At 34.9% G+C, this 18181-nt stretch overlaps 1 protein-coding gene across 6 annotated transcripts in view; it reads right to left on the reverse strand.

The window, feature by feature from the left end:
• Positions 1 to 838: 838 nt before the first annotated feature.
• The window catches only part of LOC123762902 (epidermal growth factor receptor kinase substrate 8), a 137047-nt gene continuing 119704 nt past the window's right edge, over positions 839 to 18181 (reverse strand). For all 6 annotated transcript variants that reach the window (XM_045749665.2, XM_045749660.2, XM_069302096.1 and 3 more), the window contains 8 exons: positions 16836 to 17046; positions 16634 to 16732; positions 16334 to 16412; positions 9127 to 9312; positions 5772 to 5940; positions 4917 to 5052; positions 3842 to 4079; positions 839 to 2121 (listed from right to left, as the gene is read on the reverse strand). In XM_045749665.2, the coding sequence (XP_045605621.1) occupies positions 2003 to 2121; positions 3842 to 4079; positions 4917 to 5052; positions 5772 to 5940; positions 9127 to 9312; positions 16334 to 16412; positions 16634 to 16732; positions 16836 to 17046 (1237 nt within the window). In that variant the 3' untranslated portion in view covers positions 839 to 2002. The remainder of the gene's footprint in view (positions 2122 to 3841; positions 4080 to 4916; positions 5053 to 5771; positions 5941 to 9126; positions 9313 to 16333; positions 16413 to 16633; positions 16733 to 16835; positions 17047 to 18181) is intronic.

The raw sequence follows: 18181 nt of genomic DNA on the forward strand, positions 1-18181 counted from the left end.
TACCTTCTTGTATATATATAAATAAATGAATAAATAAATCTATAAATCCATCAACTTTTGTATCTCACCTTGTATGTATGCACTTTACCTGAATAAATATTTGTGTTCGTTGTACATAAGCTTTCAGGGGTTATATGCAAAGAAAATACTTTGATCACCATTCTTGTAGATTTCCTACCAAAAGTTGTGCATCATCTGCAGATTTTATATACTCTACTATCACATATTTTATAACCATATCTAGTAACTTTTCTTAACTTCTAGAAGCCAAAGACAACTGTCTGAGAGATATCTGGAAAAGCGTCATAGGATCACCGTTAAATGAATAATAATAATGATTGTGTCATGGGGATTGGCAGCCAGTACTATGTACATACATGTTAGATTTGTATCGAAGGCCCCCCCCCCCTTTCCCTCCCCAAGGGTCGAATTACTCTCTTCCCAGGATGCAACCCCACAAGAAGTCGACTAACCCCCCATGTACCTATTTGCTGCTAGGTCGACAGAAGCATTCGGTGATAGGAAACGCACTCAACCATACATGTCCTGCCCAGGATTCTAGACTGTGGGCCCACAATGAACCTGACTATACTACTGTATGTATATGTAGGAAAACGTAGGAATCATTAAATCAACAATGTTAACTCATCGTAGAAACGATATTTAACCAACATTAGGACTATTAAATCAACATTAAATAAATGTAGGATTGATGTTGTCAACACCAATTCAATGTTGCATCAACATCCCTTGCCCAGACCTGGCGGGAGTGCATTCACAAGCAGGCAATCCATGCAGTGGGCAGGGTTTTAAAATAAAGGGGGGCTAAAAATTAAAATTTAATAAAAAAGTTAAAGTTTATTACATATGGATACATGACAATGATAAAATGAGTCTACTACTACTAGTTAATGATAAAACTTTAAATTAACTAGGTTTCATTTATTAGCACAACAAACCCAATACCCTAGTTACTGTAAAATTCTAATACAGCAATTATGACTTCCACAAAGAATCTAATCCATACAGAACAAGTATACATGACTATAGTACACTTAATATGGTACATAATGGCACTCACCCCTTGTAATGGAAGCTCTTTGATGAGAAAGGACAACACTCAAAACACTAATATACATATGAATGTCCATCCCTTCATGAATTAAACTATAGATTCATCACAGGTTTAATATACAAAGCAGACTACGGTTTACTTAAAACAATCCTGATGCACTTTGATATATTATAATTACTGGCAAAGGGACATGGCAAACCCACAGTTCACCATATATTTATTACATCCCTTGCAATATATTTGGTAGAGGAAAGACTGGACCCATCTTCCTCTATCCAAGTGAATGCCAAAAGCCTCCCCACCCCATAAAAGTGAGAGAGTGGTGACTATTACCATTAATTACTAATATAGCCATACAGTATTTTTTTTATTTATATAAAAACATTTACTCATGCTTTCAAACTCTCTTACTGAAACTAGTTAAAATGAAATTTTTGTATGGTCAAGACTTTTTGGCAATTTATATTTATGTACAGGTAAACAATTTAGTGTTCTAGCTGATGATCACTGATGATCTGCCACAGTAAAAATTTGTAAGAATTTTTCTTTAAATTTTCTAAATTTTTATAGATCTCCCAACCTTGGTTACAACCCTTTTTTCTGCCTTACACTGCATGAAACCTTTGTTTTTTCCATGGATCACTTTTTGACAATCGCTTTTAACTGCATGACAGGGCAAATTAACAATTTAAAATCATTTTGTATGCACCACCTTCCTTTAATTACACAAGGCATATAATAGTTAAGAAATGAGACATTTTTCTTTGACAATATCTAAAATGACTTGAGGCTTAAATTTTTATCTGGATATCCTCATAAAATTCACTAGTTTCAGAGCATGATGTATGGTTATTTTTGTTTTTTTACATTATATATAAATATATACTAGTGCTACATACAAATTTAAAGCAACTTGGTAACCAAGACTTAACGTGAAGCTTTGTCATCAAAGGATTGGCCAATTATTTTCTTTCGTTGCTTTTTTATTTGTTCTTTAAGTGTATTTGTTCCTCGATTCCCTCTACTGTCAGCTTCCTCCTCTGAATCTGCAAATACAAAAATGTACAACTTCTTTAATATAACTAGATGTGATAACCTATCACCGTCATTCGAAGAGGATGTTCTAGATGATTCCATTACCAACAGTGGCTGTTTGTTGAGCTATCTGTTCTAAACCAGTTCTCATAATATAAATAAAATGAAATATTAACAATATAAATCTAAGCCCAATTCCCCCTTTTTCCTAGGGAAATTGAAAAAATCAGTTGAATATCAATTATTATGCACTATTAATTACATCCATTAAAACAATTGCTTTTAAGAAATATTCATACATTTTATCTGATAAAAAAATCGAGGACCCTGTCTAGAGTCCAAGATAGCTCAGGAATTGCACGAGCAGGTTAAGAGGTGAAAGCACACCCGAGACAATTTGCAGACGGGAGGGACAGAAGAATCTACGTTAAATGCCCGCAACAGCTGCTCCACCAGCGCCAAACGAGACAACAGAATGAGGTACGATGTAGCAATAAAAAAAAACCATGAAAAAAAAGACTACCACACAAACAGACTGAAGAAGAATGGCAGAAAGAGACAAAAAAACGAATGCACCCCCCCATCTTGCCCAGTTCAGCCAAAATGCATCCACTGAGTGTCTTTACAATCAGGCAATAGGTGTCACGTAAGGAGGAGGATGTCATCCACGCTGACGTGAAGAGACCCACCGTGGGTCAACCAAATATCTTGCAGAACCACTGGAAGGACAAGTAGTCAATGGTCTGCTCTGTGGCTGGGTTACAACAATGACAGGAAATAACTTAGTGAAAATACAGAAAGCCACAGTCAAGTTGATGGGCAGAACTTGGAGTGCACCATACAGATCTCAACTACAGAACTTAAGTGTGAGCTGACCGAGGACCAACCTCTGGGGTGCCTGACAATAGCATTCGGTACTAATGGGTTCTAGCTAGTTTTGAGTGAATTAATTTGTTTAGATTTAAACATTTGGCCGTTTCAAGGCTTTGAGTTTTGTGAACTCAGCAGCTGTCTATAAAGCTTCACTAACTTTCTGCCATTTCAACAGGAAATCCTCTAAAATGTCATTTGCTCTCAGCACCTCAGAGGGGGAGGCCAGGTTCTGGTCTCCAGTAGACCAAACAGAACTCTTGCTGTACGTGACTTTTAGCATGGAGCAATCTCGGTGAGACAGTTATATAGCAACTGCAAAATTCCTGGAAAGCTACCATTGATGGCTAAGAGTCCAAATGAGGCAGTTGTCGAGGAAGACACCCGAACATAACTGAGCTGAAGTTAAGTGTGTTATCCTGGTTGACTCTTCTGGGAGAAAGGTTCAACCCAGAAAGAAAAACCTTGAGATGGTACTAGTTTGACCAAGCATGTGGTACAGTAGTAGATACCACTACTTAGGTCACCATGGGAAATGAAGGACAATGGATCCGAGCAACACCTTGACAAATTAATGATCCTGATTCCTTCTCTTAGGTAATCAAGATGTGGTTTTAATATAATAAAAAAAAAGTGACAACTGATAATCCTCCTTTTATGTACAATAAATTATCAGTTGTAATATGGTGCATGGATCTGAACTACACCAATTCCAGCTGCCGTGGCACACACAAATTGAGGGCCAGTGATTCGAGATGGATTCTGTTGCAAGGTAAATTACATATTTCAGGTACTCTACTATTAGAATGTGCAACTTCTTGCATGCATTTCAACAAAAACCATTTATTAAATTCTACTTGCCTGAATCTGTCTGATAATCGGACTTATCATACACTTCCAAAAATTCAAAGCTCTTCTCTATCTTCTCCACTTTAGATTTGTTATCATACTGCTGCTGCTGTCGTGTTTGCTGTGCTTCCTGCTGTGCTTCCTGCTGTGTCTCCTGGTCCTCCTTCACAATAGCTTTACCCTCTATATCGACTTTATTCCTTTGCCTTGCCAAGATTTGTCGTAGCTCAGAGGACCTTGCTGTTTTATACTGTGGGAAAATTACAGGTAAATATGCAGTCACTGAAAAAATATTTACCTAGTTTTATTAAAATAAATGTATTAAACTTTTAATGAAGAATTATTTAATCAGACTTTGTGCCACTTGTGAGTTGGAAGCTATAATATCACCAAGTATACACATGTTATAAGATCATATCATACAATTCAAAATCAAATTAGGCTAAACATTTCAAATTTTTCTCCGAGAAAAGTGGTATAATGGACAAGTCCTGCCCATGCAAAAATAGTGTACCTAATTTACCTTCTATCAAGAAACCAGGGGCAACAATATGATGAACTAGCAGACATTGATGAAAATGGGTTTTGAAAGGGAGGTACTGAATATGCTGAAGCTGTATCCAGGATTTATGCTCAAAGATCACAAAGGGGGTCCACCCATAATGATAAAGTTTAATTGGTAAAAACTTGACAAAGGATAGCTAATAAATGGGACCCCTGAGTACAGAAATTTAACATAAAATGTTCTGGATATTGAAGAGTAGGTACAGTATACTGTATTTTCTATTCGCCCATGTACATTTTTCCCACTCCAATTTCTATCACTGCATGCAGAGGACTAAGTCCATCCATATACTTGGCAGTTAGCTCAGAAAATATAACTTGAGTGACCTGGCACATCCAATGCAGAGGTAGAAGGGTGGCATTCTCCCCTTATCAACAAACCAGAGTGCCAAACTGTCACTTGTGTGTTAAAGTCCCTCACTACAGACACCACTTCCAAATTTTTACCAAACCCAACTTTTCATCAGGCATTCAAATTTGCAATGTCAAATGCTACAATAATCATTACACAAGAAAATCTTACCCCTGCGACATTGCGCTGGACGGTAATCTGAGATGCCAAACGTGCACCTTCTGATGGCCCACAAAATTCTAACAGTTTTGATTTATCCAGAGCAAATAATTTTTCACCGTCAACACCCTCAAACTGTTTCATGATTCTGAAAAACAAAGATTTTCATTTAGTTAAATATTACTCCCCCAAAAAAATGCTTTATGGATAGACTACACCATCCCTTTTACCAATAAAAATGCAAACTTTTACAATACAGCATTATATATTTGAGATGGCATTAATGATTTAAACACAATGACATGAATACATGTACAGTAGTTGCTAGACTACACTAACCAATAATTAAATTAAAATCCATTTTATGACCATAAAGTTTGAAAATGTCATGTTGATACAATGATGCCTCAAGATACAGTAAAGCTGAAAAGAAAATGAAACATGGCAAAATCATAATGTACAGTATCCATACTGAGGATACCTAATTTACCCGAAAGACACTAACACTAGTGCCTTCAATAATGACAGGAAGCTGGTGGCTTGTCAAAATTAGTTTTTCCAAAACTGGCCCACTCAACATCTAATGAATGTCTAAGAGTTGAGATTTAAGTCTTTTCTTAACTACATACTCAGACCTTGATAAAGCACTCGGGAGTGCCAAAAGACTAATTTTTTTACATACATTTAACAAACAAATGTGTGGGTTTTTAATCTATACTGTACTGTATTAGGTACTGTATTATTAAATTTTATCATTAACCCTGTAATATGCATATTTATATTATCCTTATGTTTATATTTCAAATAAAGTAATTTTCCTGTTCCTTTAAATATAATCTCCATATAAAAATTAAATGCACAAATTACCTTTTAGAGAATCCCTTTATCTTCAGCCATGACTGAACTTCTTCGGGTGAAGATTGCTGACTGATGTAAACATCTGGCGTTTTCACTATATCTAAATGAGGTCTCTGACGACGGAATGATTCCAGCACCAACTTTAATTCTGCATTCATTAAATCTGCTGATGATTTAGCTGGAGATTAAATAAAAATCTATGTTACAATTTGATTTCAAATAGGATTATGTTTCTTGCTGCTACAGTAATCAGGTAACTATTAAAAACACCTAAAGACTGTACTGTATATTCATATCACAATTCTATTAACCCATAAAATGTGGTATATTTACTTCATGAAAGCTTTCTGCACAACTGACAGAAGTCCAATATGTGCAAACATTGTTTTGAAGGGGTAAAGGGGAGACTACGGGGATGTAGCATACTTTCTGCTGTGTGAAGCAATTTTTTATTTTTTCCTCCAGGCCAAACTACCAGCAAATCACACATTGTACAGACTAAAACCTGCCCTCTGTCAATTACTCTGGGCAAAATTTACTATTGTTTAGAAGCATAGGTGGACTGTGCATTACAGCACATTACTGCATTGTGCAGAAGACTACAGTATTCATATGTATTGCATCTGGTGGCATGCAATACACATGAATAAAAACAACTTGGTGAATGCAAGCGTGATGAAAAAGTGATCAACAATTTTCCATATCAGTGTTGTGTAGTTGTGAAGATGACAGTGGTTAGTAATTTGCTAATAGTTTACAAATACAGTATGTTGAATAGAAATTCACATCTACATAATTATTAAAAAAAAAAATGGTATTCTTTCAGTATGCTTACAGAATGAACAGCTTAAATATTAGAATCTTCATAAAATACTAAAACAACAATTTAGAAACTTAATGTTAGTTAATCCTACTGCAATTCTGGTTTAAACTATTGCATTATGATGATTTTTCCATGCCATTCTGAAGTTAAAATTATATAAGAAATGGCTTTATTGTGACATTAAGATGAAACAAGAAATTTATTTTACTATTTATACTTCGTGAATTATTTAGAGGCACAAAATGCAATTTTTAATTAAATTCTTGTAAAAAAATAATGACCACTGACAAAATGCACTACAAATGTTTGATACTACATAATATTAGATTTCACCCATTAGATCACATTTCTACCACTGAATTATAGGCTGTCCTCACTATCCTCAACTTTGCTATACGCTATATAGTTCACTACATAGCGAACTACATAACGTACGACAAATATTTCTTCCCTGTTCGTTCCACCATGCCAATTTATTTATCAATTACAATATTTAAATTGCAGCTACAGTACTGTATGGTTTAGTTTCCAATTATCAGGAACAGTAAGCCTGTTTGGGTTATTATGACCAACGACTACATCCAGAAGTTCTCTTTCTCGTATCAGGAATGCTTTAAGGCCTCGGGGCTAACAACACTGCAAACCAGGCATGACAGGGCAGATCTCATTGAAAATTAAAATACTGAACAAGTTAAAGGTTTTTTCCTTCAGGTGTAACAAACAAGGAGCAACGGTTTCAAGCTCAGCAAACCACAATGACTGAACACACTGAACTCGGCAAACCACTGAACACAGGAGATGCTTTTTCACCCACAGGGTTAACCCATGGAACTGCCTATCCGCCAAAGCCGTAACTGCTAAAATTTTGTTGAGTTTTAAAATTTATCTAGAAAAGATCAAGGCAAATGGAGAGACCTTCGACAAGGCACTGGCTTCCTGTCCTTGTCGAGGCCACTAGAGGTTAGTGGCCCTCAGGTAAATCAGAATGGAGCCCACAACAGTCACATAACTCCCAGGTACATATTTACTACTAGGTGAACTGAGGCACCAGGTGAAAGGAAACGTTTCCAAGCATCTGTCCTACTGTGGGAATCAATCCCAGAATCTTTCAGGTATAATTACTTAAGTGTAGTTTCCTGTGTAGTTACAGGACAAGAGCTATGTTCATGGTGTTCCATCTTCCCAGTACTGTCATGACACTTTGAATCTACTGACTGTTTTGACCGCCGCCACCACCACCTAACTTGTTATGACCCTCTACCACACTGTTTGCAGAAGTGAACTTTATTTTATTTTTGGCAGCTTTTTTTTTTTTTTTTTTTTTTTTTTTTAAGTTTGAACCTATGTCCTTTTGTTCTTTAAGTTATAGTTTTCAAACATTTGTCAATTTCTGTTACTATTCTGTATGTAGTGCTCATATCACCTACACTGACCAGATTTTGGTGAATAAATGGAAATCTAATAAATTCAAATATTTGATATGTTTATATAGAGAAGTTGAATGGCGAGACAAGAGAAGGAAGTGTAATTATCAAATGCTAGGATGGCTATATAGCAATGTTACACAATATTCAAGATCTCCTGGGTGTCATTTAGAAACAGAAGGAGATAGAGTATCAGATTACAGTACTAAGAACTGTGCCTCTCAGGAACTGCCAGACATCCTCGCTCAGAGGGTTGACAGAAATTAATCATTAACAATTATTGAAGCCTTATTGTAAGTTTTTGTAGGAAATTGCTGAAAATATTTAAAAATTACACATATAATTTCACCATATTTTATATATTTTATAATGCTATCAAGAACATAGCATCCCCAGGGACAAATTATGGCAATGAACTAGCAGTACTTTCATCTGAACTGAAATATGACTAATATTAACTCATCCTGGGAGAAAAAAATGCCAATATTGAAATTTGTTAGTTCTAATGACCACAAAGTACTGTGGTCATTAAAACACACTAATGCAATTCAAATAAAAAAAGTGCAACAAATTATTTAGGATAAATGCTATTTTGGGAATGAAACGATAGTTACATTTATGGTATTTTAAAGTCTACTTTTCATACCATTAAAAAATAATCTAAAATGGAGCTAAAAGCTACATCAATATAACTTATGAACAATTACAGCAGGAAAATCTAATTAATAACATAATGAGCATCCCTTATTTAAACTAATTGTACGCACAAGGTGACCCTAACTGGCAATAAATGTGCTACTAGAGAATTATTGGGTATTACTGCTTCAGTATTCCTGCCTTTGATACCCAATACATGTATTATTATTACACTGATAAGGAGAATTATTCTTCTGAACAGTTTCTTTGGCTACACGCACTGCACCATTACAGTACTCTGAACCACTGTAAATGCTACATTTTCTTCATTGTCCTCCTTAGCTTAGTCAAGGCCTTTGAGATGTATATTATTATTATACATATATATAAACTTACATATACATACATACATATAAATAAATAAATTGGCTGTCCCAAAAATAAACGTGATGCTCACTATGAACTAAAAGGAAGCACTTACTGGTACCATACATTTGATCAGCATTTTTGGGGCGAGGCTTACTGGGTACCCGTGATACAGTTTCATCAGGTGCAAAGCCGGGAGGAGGTGGGGGAGGGGGAACTGGGATAATGGTGGACTTGTGGGGGCTTGACTTCTTACGTGCTGATGGGTCATCTTCATCACTCGAGTCCACATTTGGGTAGTCTGTCACAAATGAAAGATGAACTATTGTAATTTATTCTTATATTTTTAATTTATCTTTTTAGGGATTTAGAGAACTAAATATAATTCAAATTTAAATGTTAATAAACAAAAAATATTCACACATTAAAAACAGAAGACGTAAAGAAAAAAAAGAGCAACAAAAAACACAGGTCAAGACTGGAAGGGAACAAATGTTCAGGCAACACAAGCAAAGTTGTGACAATGAAGCATGAAAACTTAACTTAAAGTTGTGAACCCAAATACATTTTTTATAAGAGTTGTTTTACATGTTCAGTGATTTCCTTTGCAGCAAGAATGCTTACACAAGTTGCTCAATGTTCAAGTTAGTGCCAAATATCAAGCATGCATTGGAGGCTAATAATTTATGACAACTTTGTAAGTTCAAAACTTCCTCTGGAAATAAAGTATGTAATTGGATTCATATACTGTAGTACTGTAGTCATTATATGAAATGCAACACACTACTCACCTGGTGTGGGGTTCATGAGGGCCTCCTCAATCGATTCGTATTCAAAAACTGCTGGAGCTTTGTGGTGTTGGAAGGTGTTACGAGATCCTAGTTCCACAATTTTAACTATCTTCATTTAACTAATCATTTTCATTTAGTTACTATTTTAGTAACTTATTAACTAGTTATAAAAAGCCTCTAAGAAACCTAAGTCATTCTCAACATTTATAATTACCTGTACTCAAATTTCAGCACAACTATTCTCATAAAGATGGCAAACAAAACATTGTAGAGAAAAATCTTAAACGATCACTCCAATTTTATTTAGTAGTGAAATGGGAAATAAACTACACAGAATTGTGTAATTGCCTGGTAATTTAAAATATAATTCAATGGATTTGAGACTTTAAAGTTATCAGTTACACTTTGCAGTAACTACATTGACTATTATATATTTTTTCCCTTTAGATAATTTTTACACATGTACAATTGAATTATATTTTAGATAGCTCCTGGTTAGTTACTTCCATCTTAAAAGGTAAGCCTTTTAAAGTGAGATTACATTAACCAGATTTAAGTTTTTTGTCTTATGACTATCTGGAAATAATTTTTCTCCAGAAAACAGTAGTATCAAATTTCCTGCCCATCCTCCTGTTTAGGTAGTACTTATAGTAAAGACGAGGACCATCGTACACGTATTGACTTACAAGGCAATTAGTAAAAATTGGTACTATTGAATTTGGACAAATTGGAAAAGTTTTTGCATTTGTTGCAAAGAAAATCTAAACTAACCATCTTAGGCCTAATAAATGCTATCCGAGGCTTAATCTAGTACAGTACATATATGTGCTATATTAGGCCTATTTTGTTTGGGGGGGGGGGGCTATAAAGTGCATAGTATCAGGTCTAATTTCCTTTTACATCAATTCATGTACAGTGGTCCACAGAGTTACAAAACGTTCTATCTAAACAAAAAGATGTGTTGAAAATTTCAGTACTATGCTGTAAGTATTTTCATTCTATATATAATACTTTAATCTCATACACAATCAATAAAAACATTATTTCCAAGGTTGCTTGCAAGTCTAATTGTAATGCAGCTATGCAGGCGATGAATCACAATAACATGGCTGAAGTATGTTGACCAATCCACACACTAGAAAATGAAGGGACGACGACGTTTCGGTCCGTCCTGGACCATTCTTAAGTCTATTGCAATCGACTTGAGAATGGTACAGGACGGACCGAAACGTCTTCATCCCTTCATTTTCTAGTGTGTGGATTGGTAAACGTAATGCAGCTATCATTTCCAACGTTGATTGCAAGGTTCAACTGTAATCAATTATATCCAAAAGAAAAAACATTCGCTTCATTAAATATTTCTTATCGTAATGCTGAAACTACAACCAATTTAAATATTTTTTGGTTGTGAAAATGAAATTAGCTGTAATTAAGTTACACATACAAGAAAAAATGCTTCAAATCTCGCACCAAATACAGCAAACTGTGTCTAATTCTTGAATGCTTTTAAAAATGTTATAGAAAAATAAATTTTTTCCCCAATGCAAGTTTAAATGAAAAAAAATATAAAATTATTGTATATCCATATACAATATAGTATTTCATTAGATATACGAAATTTAATTTGCAGTAATTAAATCTTAATACTGACATGCAGTACCAGTTCCTTGTACAATACATTGCTGGAATTTAAATTACAATCTTTCAGGATTTAAGGGAGAGCAGAGCTTAAATATGGCAGAAATAAATCTTTTTGCGTAAATATTTTGTCCACAATGATGCCACATGCTACAAGTCTTTAAATTAATAATTTGTATAACAAGATATATTTAAAACTGGCCAATATTTTGATTGCTAAATTGTCTTTAAACATTTATATATTAATTTATTTCTTGTGTAGTATTCAGCATTACCCCTGAAGTGTAAATCTTAAATCACTTATTACACCCAGAATACTATGTATAAATAGTGAATATTTTATAAATACTGTATATAAAAATCTTTATTATATGGATTTATGAGAAGAGTTCAATTCTCAAGATGCTTCTACCCTTTATAAAAAAAAACAAAAAAACTCGACATGAGCGACATTGATCTTGGCAGAACCTCAGATGCTGTAGGCAAAGTGAAAGGAAGGGCCTCAAGCCATCTTGCCCTGGCACAGAGGAGGAGGATGCAAATGTGGCTCTAAAAGAGCTGCCACCTGGACTTCATAAAAGGTGCCATAAATGTGACTCAAAATCTCTAGACATGAAAATCAGTGGACAGACTAGCCGTTCACTTCAAGTCCATCTGGGAGATGCAGAGTCCCATGAAGACTACAAGAAAAATGAGCAAGAAGGGCCAGGAATTGGAGAACCTGCCACAGAGGAGATAGCAGAATGCACTCTGCAAAGGTAGCAAAACAGACTAACACGAGGAGGAGGGAGGAGAGGAGAGGAGGAGGAGCTGTATCAGAATAGGTAATCAAATTCAACCAATTCCAGTCCAAGCAAAAGTTGTCCACTTTAAGAGCCTAGTGATTAGGAAAGGGAGTAATAGACAGCAGATTGCTCCATGCCAAAGCAGAGATATCCATCTGAGGATAGTCAAAAGTCTCAAATTATACTGTTAAAATCAGACAGAAGTGGGAGTGGGAGAGAGAGAAGACCTGTGATAACATTTGGTCAAACTCCCTCTAGGTGGACTGGACCACACTGAGGACTCTACCCTAAAAAGTAAAAACCAAGGCTTATCCTGAGAATCCACCTCTACAGTGAGGCAGTGGACCACTATCAAACAATCCAAGTGAGGCCAGATGACAAAGCTTTACCCAAACTGCAAAAATTCACTGATGATATGCACCAACTGCATGCAAGAAATAGCAACCCTTAAATTACCATGGTATTGTTCCTGCCTTCAGTTCCACCAGAAGAAGACTGGGGAAAACTTGAATACCTTATTACACAAGGTATTCCACAACAAGGCTCTTAACAAAAAGACTACTAAATCAAACCATCTAAGCTTTGCCAGTAGGAACTTCATTTATTATAATACTAACACTTGCCTGTATATATATATACATATAAAAAATAACAGTATGCCCTCGTGTAGCACAAAAGATGTCTGCCAGAAAAGTCTCATGCTTCTCAAATATAGGGTCCCAGTAGTACACGCACCCCCCTTTAATCGGGGGACTGCCACACACACACTTATACCAGTATTTTAGTATATTTTCAGCTTGACTTCCCTCTTAATACAACTCTATCCATTTACTGTATGATGAACAACTATATAAAACATAGGACAACCTTGGTTTTAGTACTGTTCATTTACAATATACAAATTTCAACTATTTTCCACCTCACTTTATATTACCTTTTTATTTTTAAATAGACTAAACAAATTCATGTATTTCCAGTTTCTCTACATTCAAACAATACACTAACTTTAGCCATGTCTTTTAAACAAATTCTGCCCTTACCTTGCATTTACTGTCAACATACAATGTGAAAATCTTAACAGATCAACTGTACACTGTCTAAGCCATACTTTTCTGGATAATCATATATAAAAACTACAATTTCTCCCAAAAATATAAGCTACCAATATGCCACTGTAAAACGAAAGGGAAAAACAAACAGCATTAACGATTCACGTATGTGCTGCAGTAGTACTTACTTACCTACATACGAACTACAATACCATCTCCCTGAAACTGTAAGAGCTATATCCCAGAAAATAAAAATCTGGAAGAATGTTTGAGACTTGCCCAAAGTCTCAAATGAAGACACTGGTGCATTGGTGCAAAGTTTGTTTTGGGCTCTGTTGACACAATCGCAGATTGGGGAATGCTACATGGGGGGAGAAATGTTTTAATAAAAAATATTATATTTTCACAGTGGTTTATTTGTGTTATTTTGATATTACACACTATATGAAAAAGTTCATTTGCCACAACCATTTACTATTTTACTGAAAAATAAGAAATCTTATGTTACAAATGTACACGAGATTGTTTACAAATATTTTTTTGTATGATTCAACATTAACTCTGGTTAATGTTACTATTTTAAATGATTTCAGTAGAGAGGAAGCAGCTGTGTATTTAGTCACATATATAAACTATTTAGTTTCTCGTGACAATTCTTGAATGCTCGTAAAAAAGTGACTAATGAATTATGTCTCGTTCAGTCTCGTCCAAACTTTGTACAGTATTTATTTTTCGCTAGTCAGAAACGTTCAAAACTTAAGCTTATTATTTTTAAAGATGATAGCTAGTCCAAGAACAATAAAAGTCAAATAAGGTCTTTAAGTCACCACATGACCATCTTCCCAATTTAATAAATGGGAGACAGAGGTTACTTATAATAACCATTTGTTCGCTGAAGCCACATACAGCAGCAAATTATTTAATTTGAACACTATGCAAGACTAATAGCTTTTGCTCTAAAATAGATATTTATTAAAAATAAATAATAATGTACGGCACATAAGAGCACCTACATGTGAGTAACTCATTGTGTCACAGTCAACAGAGCCGTCCACTACAATCCTTCACCATGCATGCAAGAACCAACTGTCTTGTCCCGCACAGGTTAACCAGTCCGATGAACGAAGGTAACAACACCCATGTCGTTAACTATTAAATTATCTTTACTTAAAAAAAAATATTTACATTCAAGAACCGAGTCTACTAAATATGTACACACAAGGCAGCATCACATGTACACACAAGGCAGCATCACATGTACACACAAGGCAGCATCACATGTACACACAAGGCAGTATCACAAGTTACTCGTGAATGTAAAAAAAAATGAACAAAACACAGGGTAATTACCACCTTCCTTCACACTTGAGAAAAAAGTACGTTACCTGATCTACAACAGCATTCCACTCACCACTAGATGTAAGGAAGACCATCATTAAAGTAACAAAGCTAGAAATATAGAAGCTTCATATGCACATTATTAAGTAGTCTTGAGAACACATTTCAATGTACTTACTACTTTACAATCAATACATTCTAAATCTTAATAATGCACACACAAATGAATCACCAGCAAATTAAAGTCAATACAAAGTAATTAGCATTCAAAGAATAGTGAAAGAAAAACAAAGGAATAAAGGTCAGCAAGTCAACACATACAACAGTAAACACAAACATTTTGGCCATATTCATTACTGCAAAGTAAATATTTAACAACAGCAGAGGATGCAATTGTGTACAGTACTGTATTTAGAACACGGTATTGAAATCCACTAATGTAAATTTATATTTAAATATCAAAGATAATATCCTATCCATGAACATGACCAAAATGTAGATATGTCGGTCTAGTCAAAAGGCAAAGTTTAACTGACTGAACAACCAGAAGAAAATTATTTTGTCATAAGTCTAAGCAGGGGCAGACAAGTGCTATCTGAGCAATTACGGTCTTTCCTAACTCGGGCACTAAAATTTTATGTCCAAGGTTAAAATCACGAGGCATTAGTCATTGCTTTGTCATTCCGTGAAATTAAATATTAGTCATACTGGTATATGCAAAGATAACAAAACTAGTTTCTGTACATTTATGAAAAACTATGACAAGTGTTAGTGAATATTAAAGTTACTTGGATTACAATTACTACAAAATGATGTACATGATGAAAATGAAAAACTGACAATTATTGAATAATGGACGTAACAATCAACACATATGCCACCAAACACAATCTATACATAATTTGATTGGTTTACTCTACCAATAACTAAATCTTTGATTACAATGGCAAAACTCCTTGTGCAGTCACAAACTAAAATACCTACACAATTTGAAGTCATTACAAGTTTTAATACAAGGATGATGATAAACCAAGTTATGAAACTTGCATAAAAGGGGTCTATACAGCTGGACAAAATGTAATTTAATTTTCCTGTTAAAAATCATTCTATAACTAACTCAAGTATAAGTGAAGGAATTAAGAGTAGAACCAACAATTGCTTGTTAAGACACCATTGTGCCAAATTTCAATCACAAGAAAGCTTTACATACAATAAGGATACTAACACAGTATATATAATATAAAACAATTATGCTTACAAACAGCTCTCTTTACTGATCTAATATATTTGGTAGTAAATCATTAAAAACAACTTTACATCCACAAAGAAGGCAGCTAAAATGCATAGCCTACGTACTGAAGCATGTGTCAATTGGGAGAGTGCACAGTGCAAGAGTTCAACAGAAACACACCCCCACACTGAGAAACCTTCACTAAGTATCTCCATCACTTACGTCATCCTACTGGTTCATATATCCCCTTCACCAGCACTACAATATATTGTTTGAATTGATTTTATATTTTAAACTATAAAAGGTCAATTGAATGTTTGGTAATTACATCGATAAAAGTATTTTACCGTTTCCTACAACTTACATACCTAACCTCTGCTAATATTTACATAATAAATTTTAAATATTAGTTCCAAGAAAGGATATTTTGAACCAGTAGTTATAACGCCAAAGACTGCTGCACTAATGAACTAAAAATATCTGAATTCACCTTTCTTCCCTTGCCGTTCCTTCCAGACTGGTGGAGGTGCATTCCGCCGCACATCAGCACGGTAATCTTCCTTACCATCCTGGAATGCAGATTAATGTGTAATTACAATTTAATGACAAGTTATGCTGTCAATTAATACATCACATAGTATAGAATATTGTAGAGATTTTGGTAATCAACCAATTTACAAAATCAAGTGCAGACTGTACATTTTTGCAAGTTAATAGTTTTACTGTATAATTTGTTTATATACGTATCAAAGACTAAGTATTTTTGAACTGCAACAGGTTCATAGCTTACCTGGTCAGCTGAATATGGAGTAACAATAGTATGTGGAACATGAGCCACTTGACCTCGAGCATTCACTGCCTTCCACCACTTTCGGCTGTCATCCATTACCTGCAAAAACATTTTCAGTTGCACTATCTCTAAAAATATATTGCTTTTTAGCAATATCTGATTAACAAGCCGTATTTATCCTCCAAGATGTCATTGAACTTACCTCTAGATATTCACCACGAACGACCGTCAATTCTTTGTCGTTATTGGCAGTGCGTGGATATGTCACCTGCACAATTTTTGCCCCGCGAGCCTTAAGTTCATTAAGCCACTGTCGCTGATGTTTTTCAAATGTTGGTTGATCCATAGAATCCTGCGATATGTCACTACGGCCAGCTTGTGGGTACTCTGATGGCGGAGTCATGGATCGTGGTCTGAAAAAGGCTTCATTAAATGTTACCCTTCTAAATTTTTCTTAAATATTTGCCATTTCAGTAAGAAATGGAAAGAAAAAATCAGTAAGAAAAGAAAAAATTAAAATATCTGATTTTTTGCAGCTTCTGGTTACTGTTCTCTCCTTTCCTGAAGGAATAGTTTCAGTATGAATATCTTCCATTATTTTCATCAGGGCTAAAGACTAATTCGAGAGAGAATTAAATTGTTGCAAAATTTCATATACTAGTGTAGCTACCTCCAACACGTCCTTTGTGTACAACTGTAAAATACTGTACATGCAATTAGAATTTCTGTGAAGAGCTTTACTGGAATAATTGACAAAGAAGTTTAAACGGTAAACTCTTAAGACAATTTTGCCCAGTCTTGACACAGGAGAAAAACATAGGCATTTAATACTAGACAGGTAGGGAGTAAACAATAGTAATGCGTATTTGTAAAGGTAGGAGGCAGAATAACCAAGATTGTGATTAACGATAAGAGTGTGAAGCACTTTTGGACAAATAATGTATGACAGTGGGTTGATAACCTCCTTTCCTCATATCTGTATACTAAGAATAAGAAGGAAAAGCTAGTTCATTGGGGGAGGTGTCAGTATTGAGGAGCACATCTTTAGTGTGCAAGGAAAGGTATCCTAGGTGGAGACAAAACTCATCAACCCATCTCCACAGCAGTGAGAAATGTAAAAAATATAGGTACACTGTAAATGTAATGTAAACAATGAACAATAGTGTACAAGTTAAACATCAACAACATTAGACATTCACAAACATTATGCAAAAGCTTCAATATTTCTACGTCTAGTCATGCCCCACTTCTTGCAGGTCGATGTTCAATCTCCAATAGTCCAAGTAGTTGGTCACCATTCCTTCCCTCCATCCTATTCCAAATCCTTATCCTCATATCTCTTCCAAGTACTATATAGTTGCACTGGTTTAGTGCTCTCTCCTGATAATTACCTTACCTTGCATTGCATAAATAAACATGCATAGGCATTACCCAATTTTATACTTTCATGGTGCGAGGCAGTATCACCCAAGAGTCCATCATTAATGTTGTACAGTATTATGGAAGATTTACTTTTTACATTCATGCAAAGCCAATAACATGCATAGC

This window comes from Procambarus clarkii, chromosome 47 (assembly GCF_040958095.1).
Source record: "Procambarus clarkii isolate CNS0578487 chromosome 47, FALCON_Pclarkii_2.0, whole genome shotgun sequence".
Classification (NCBI taxonomy): domain Eukaryota; kingdom Metazoa; phylum Arthropoda; class Malacostraca; order Decapoda; family Cambaridae; genus Procambarus; species Procambarus clarkii.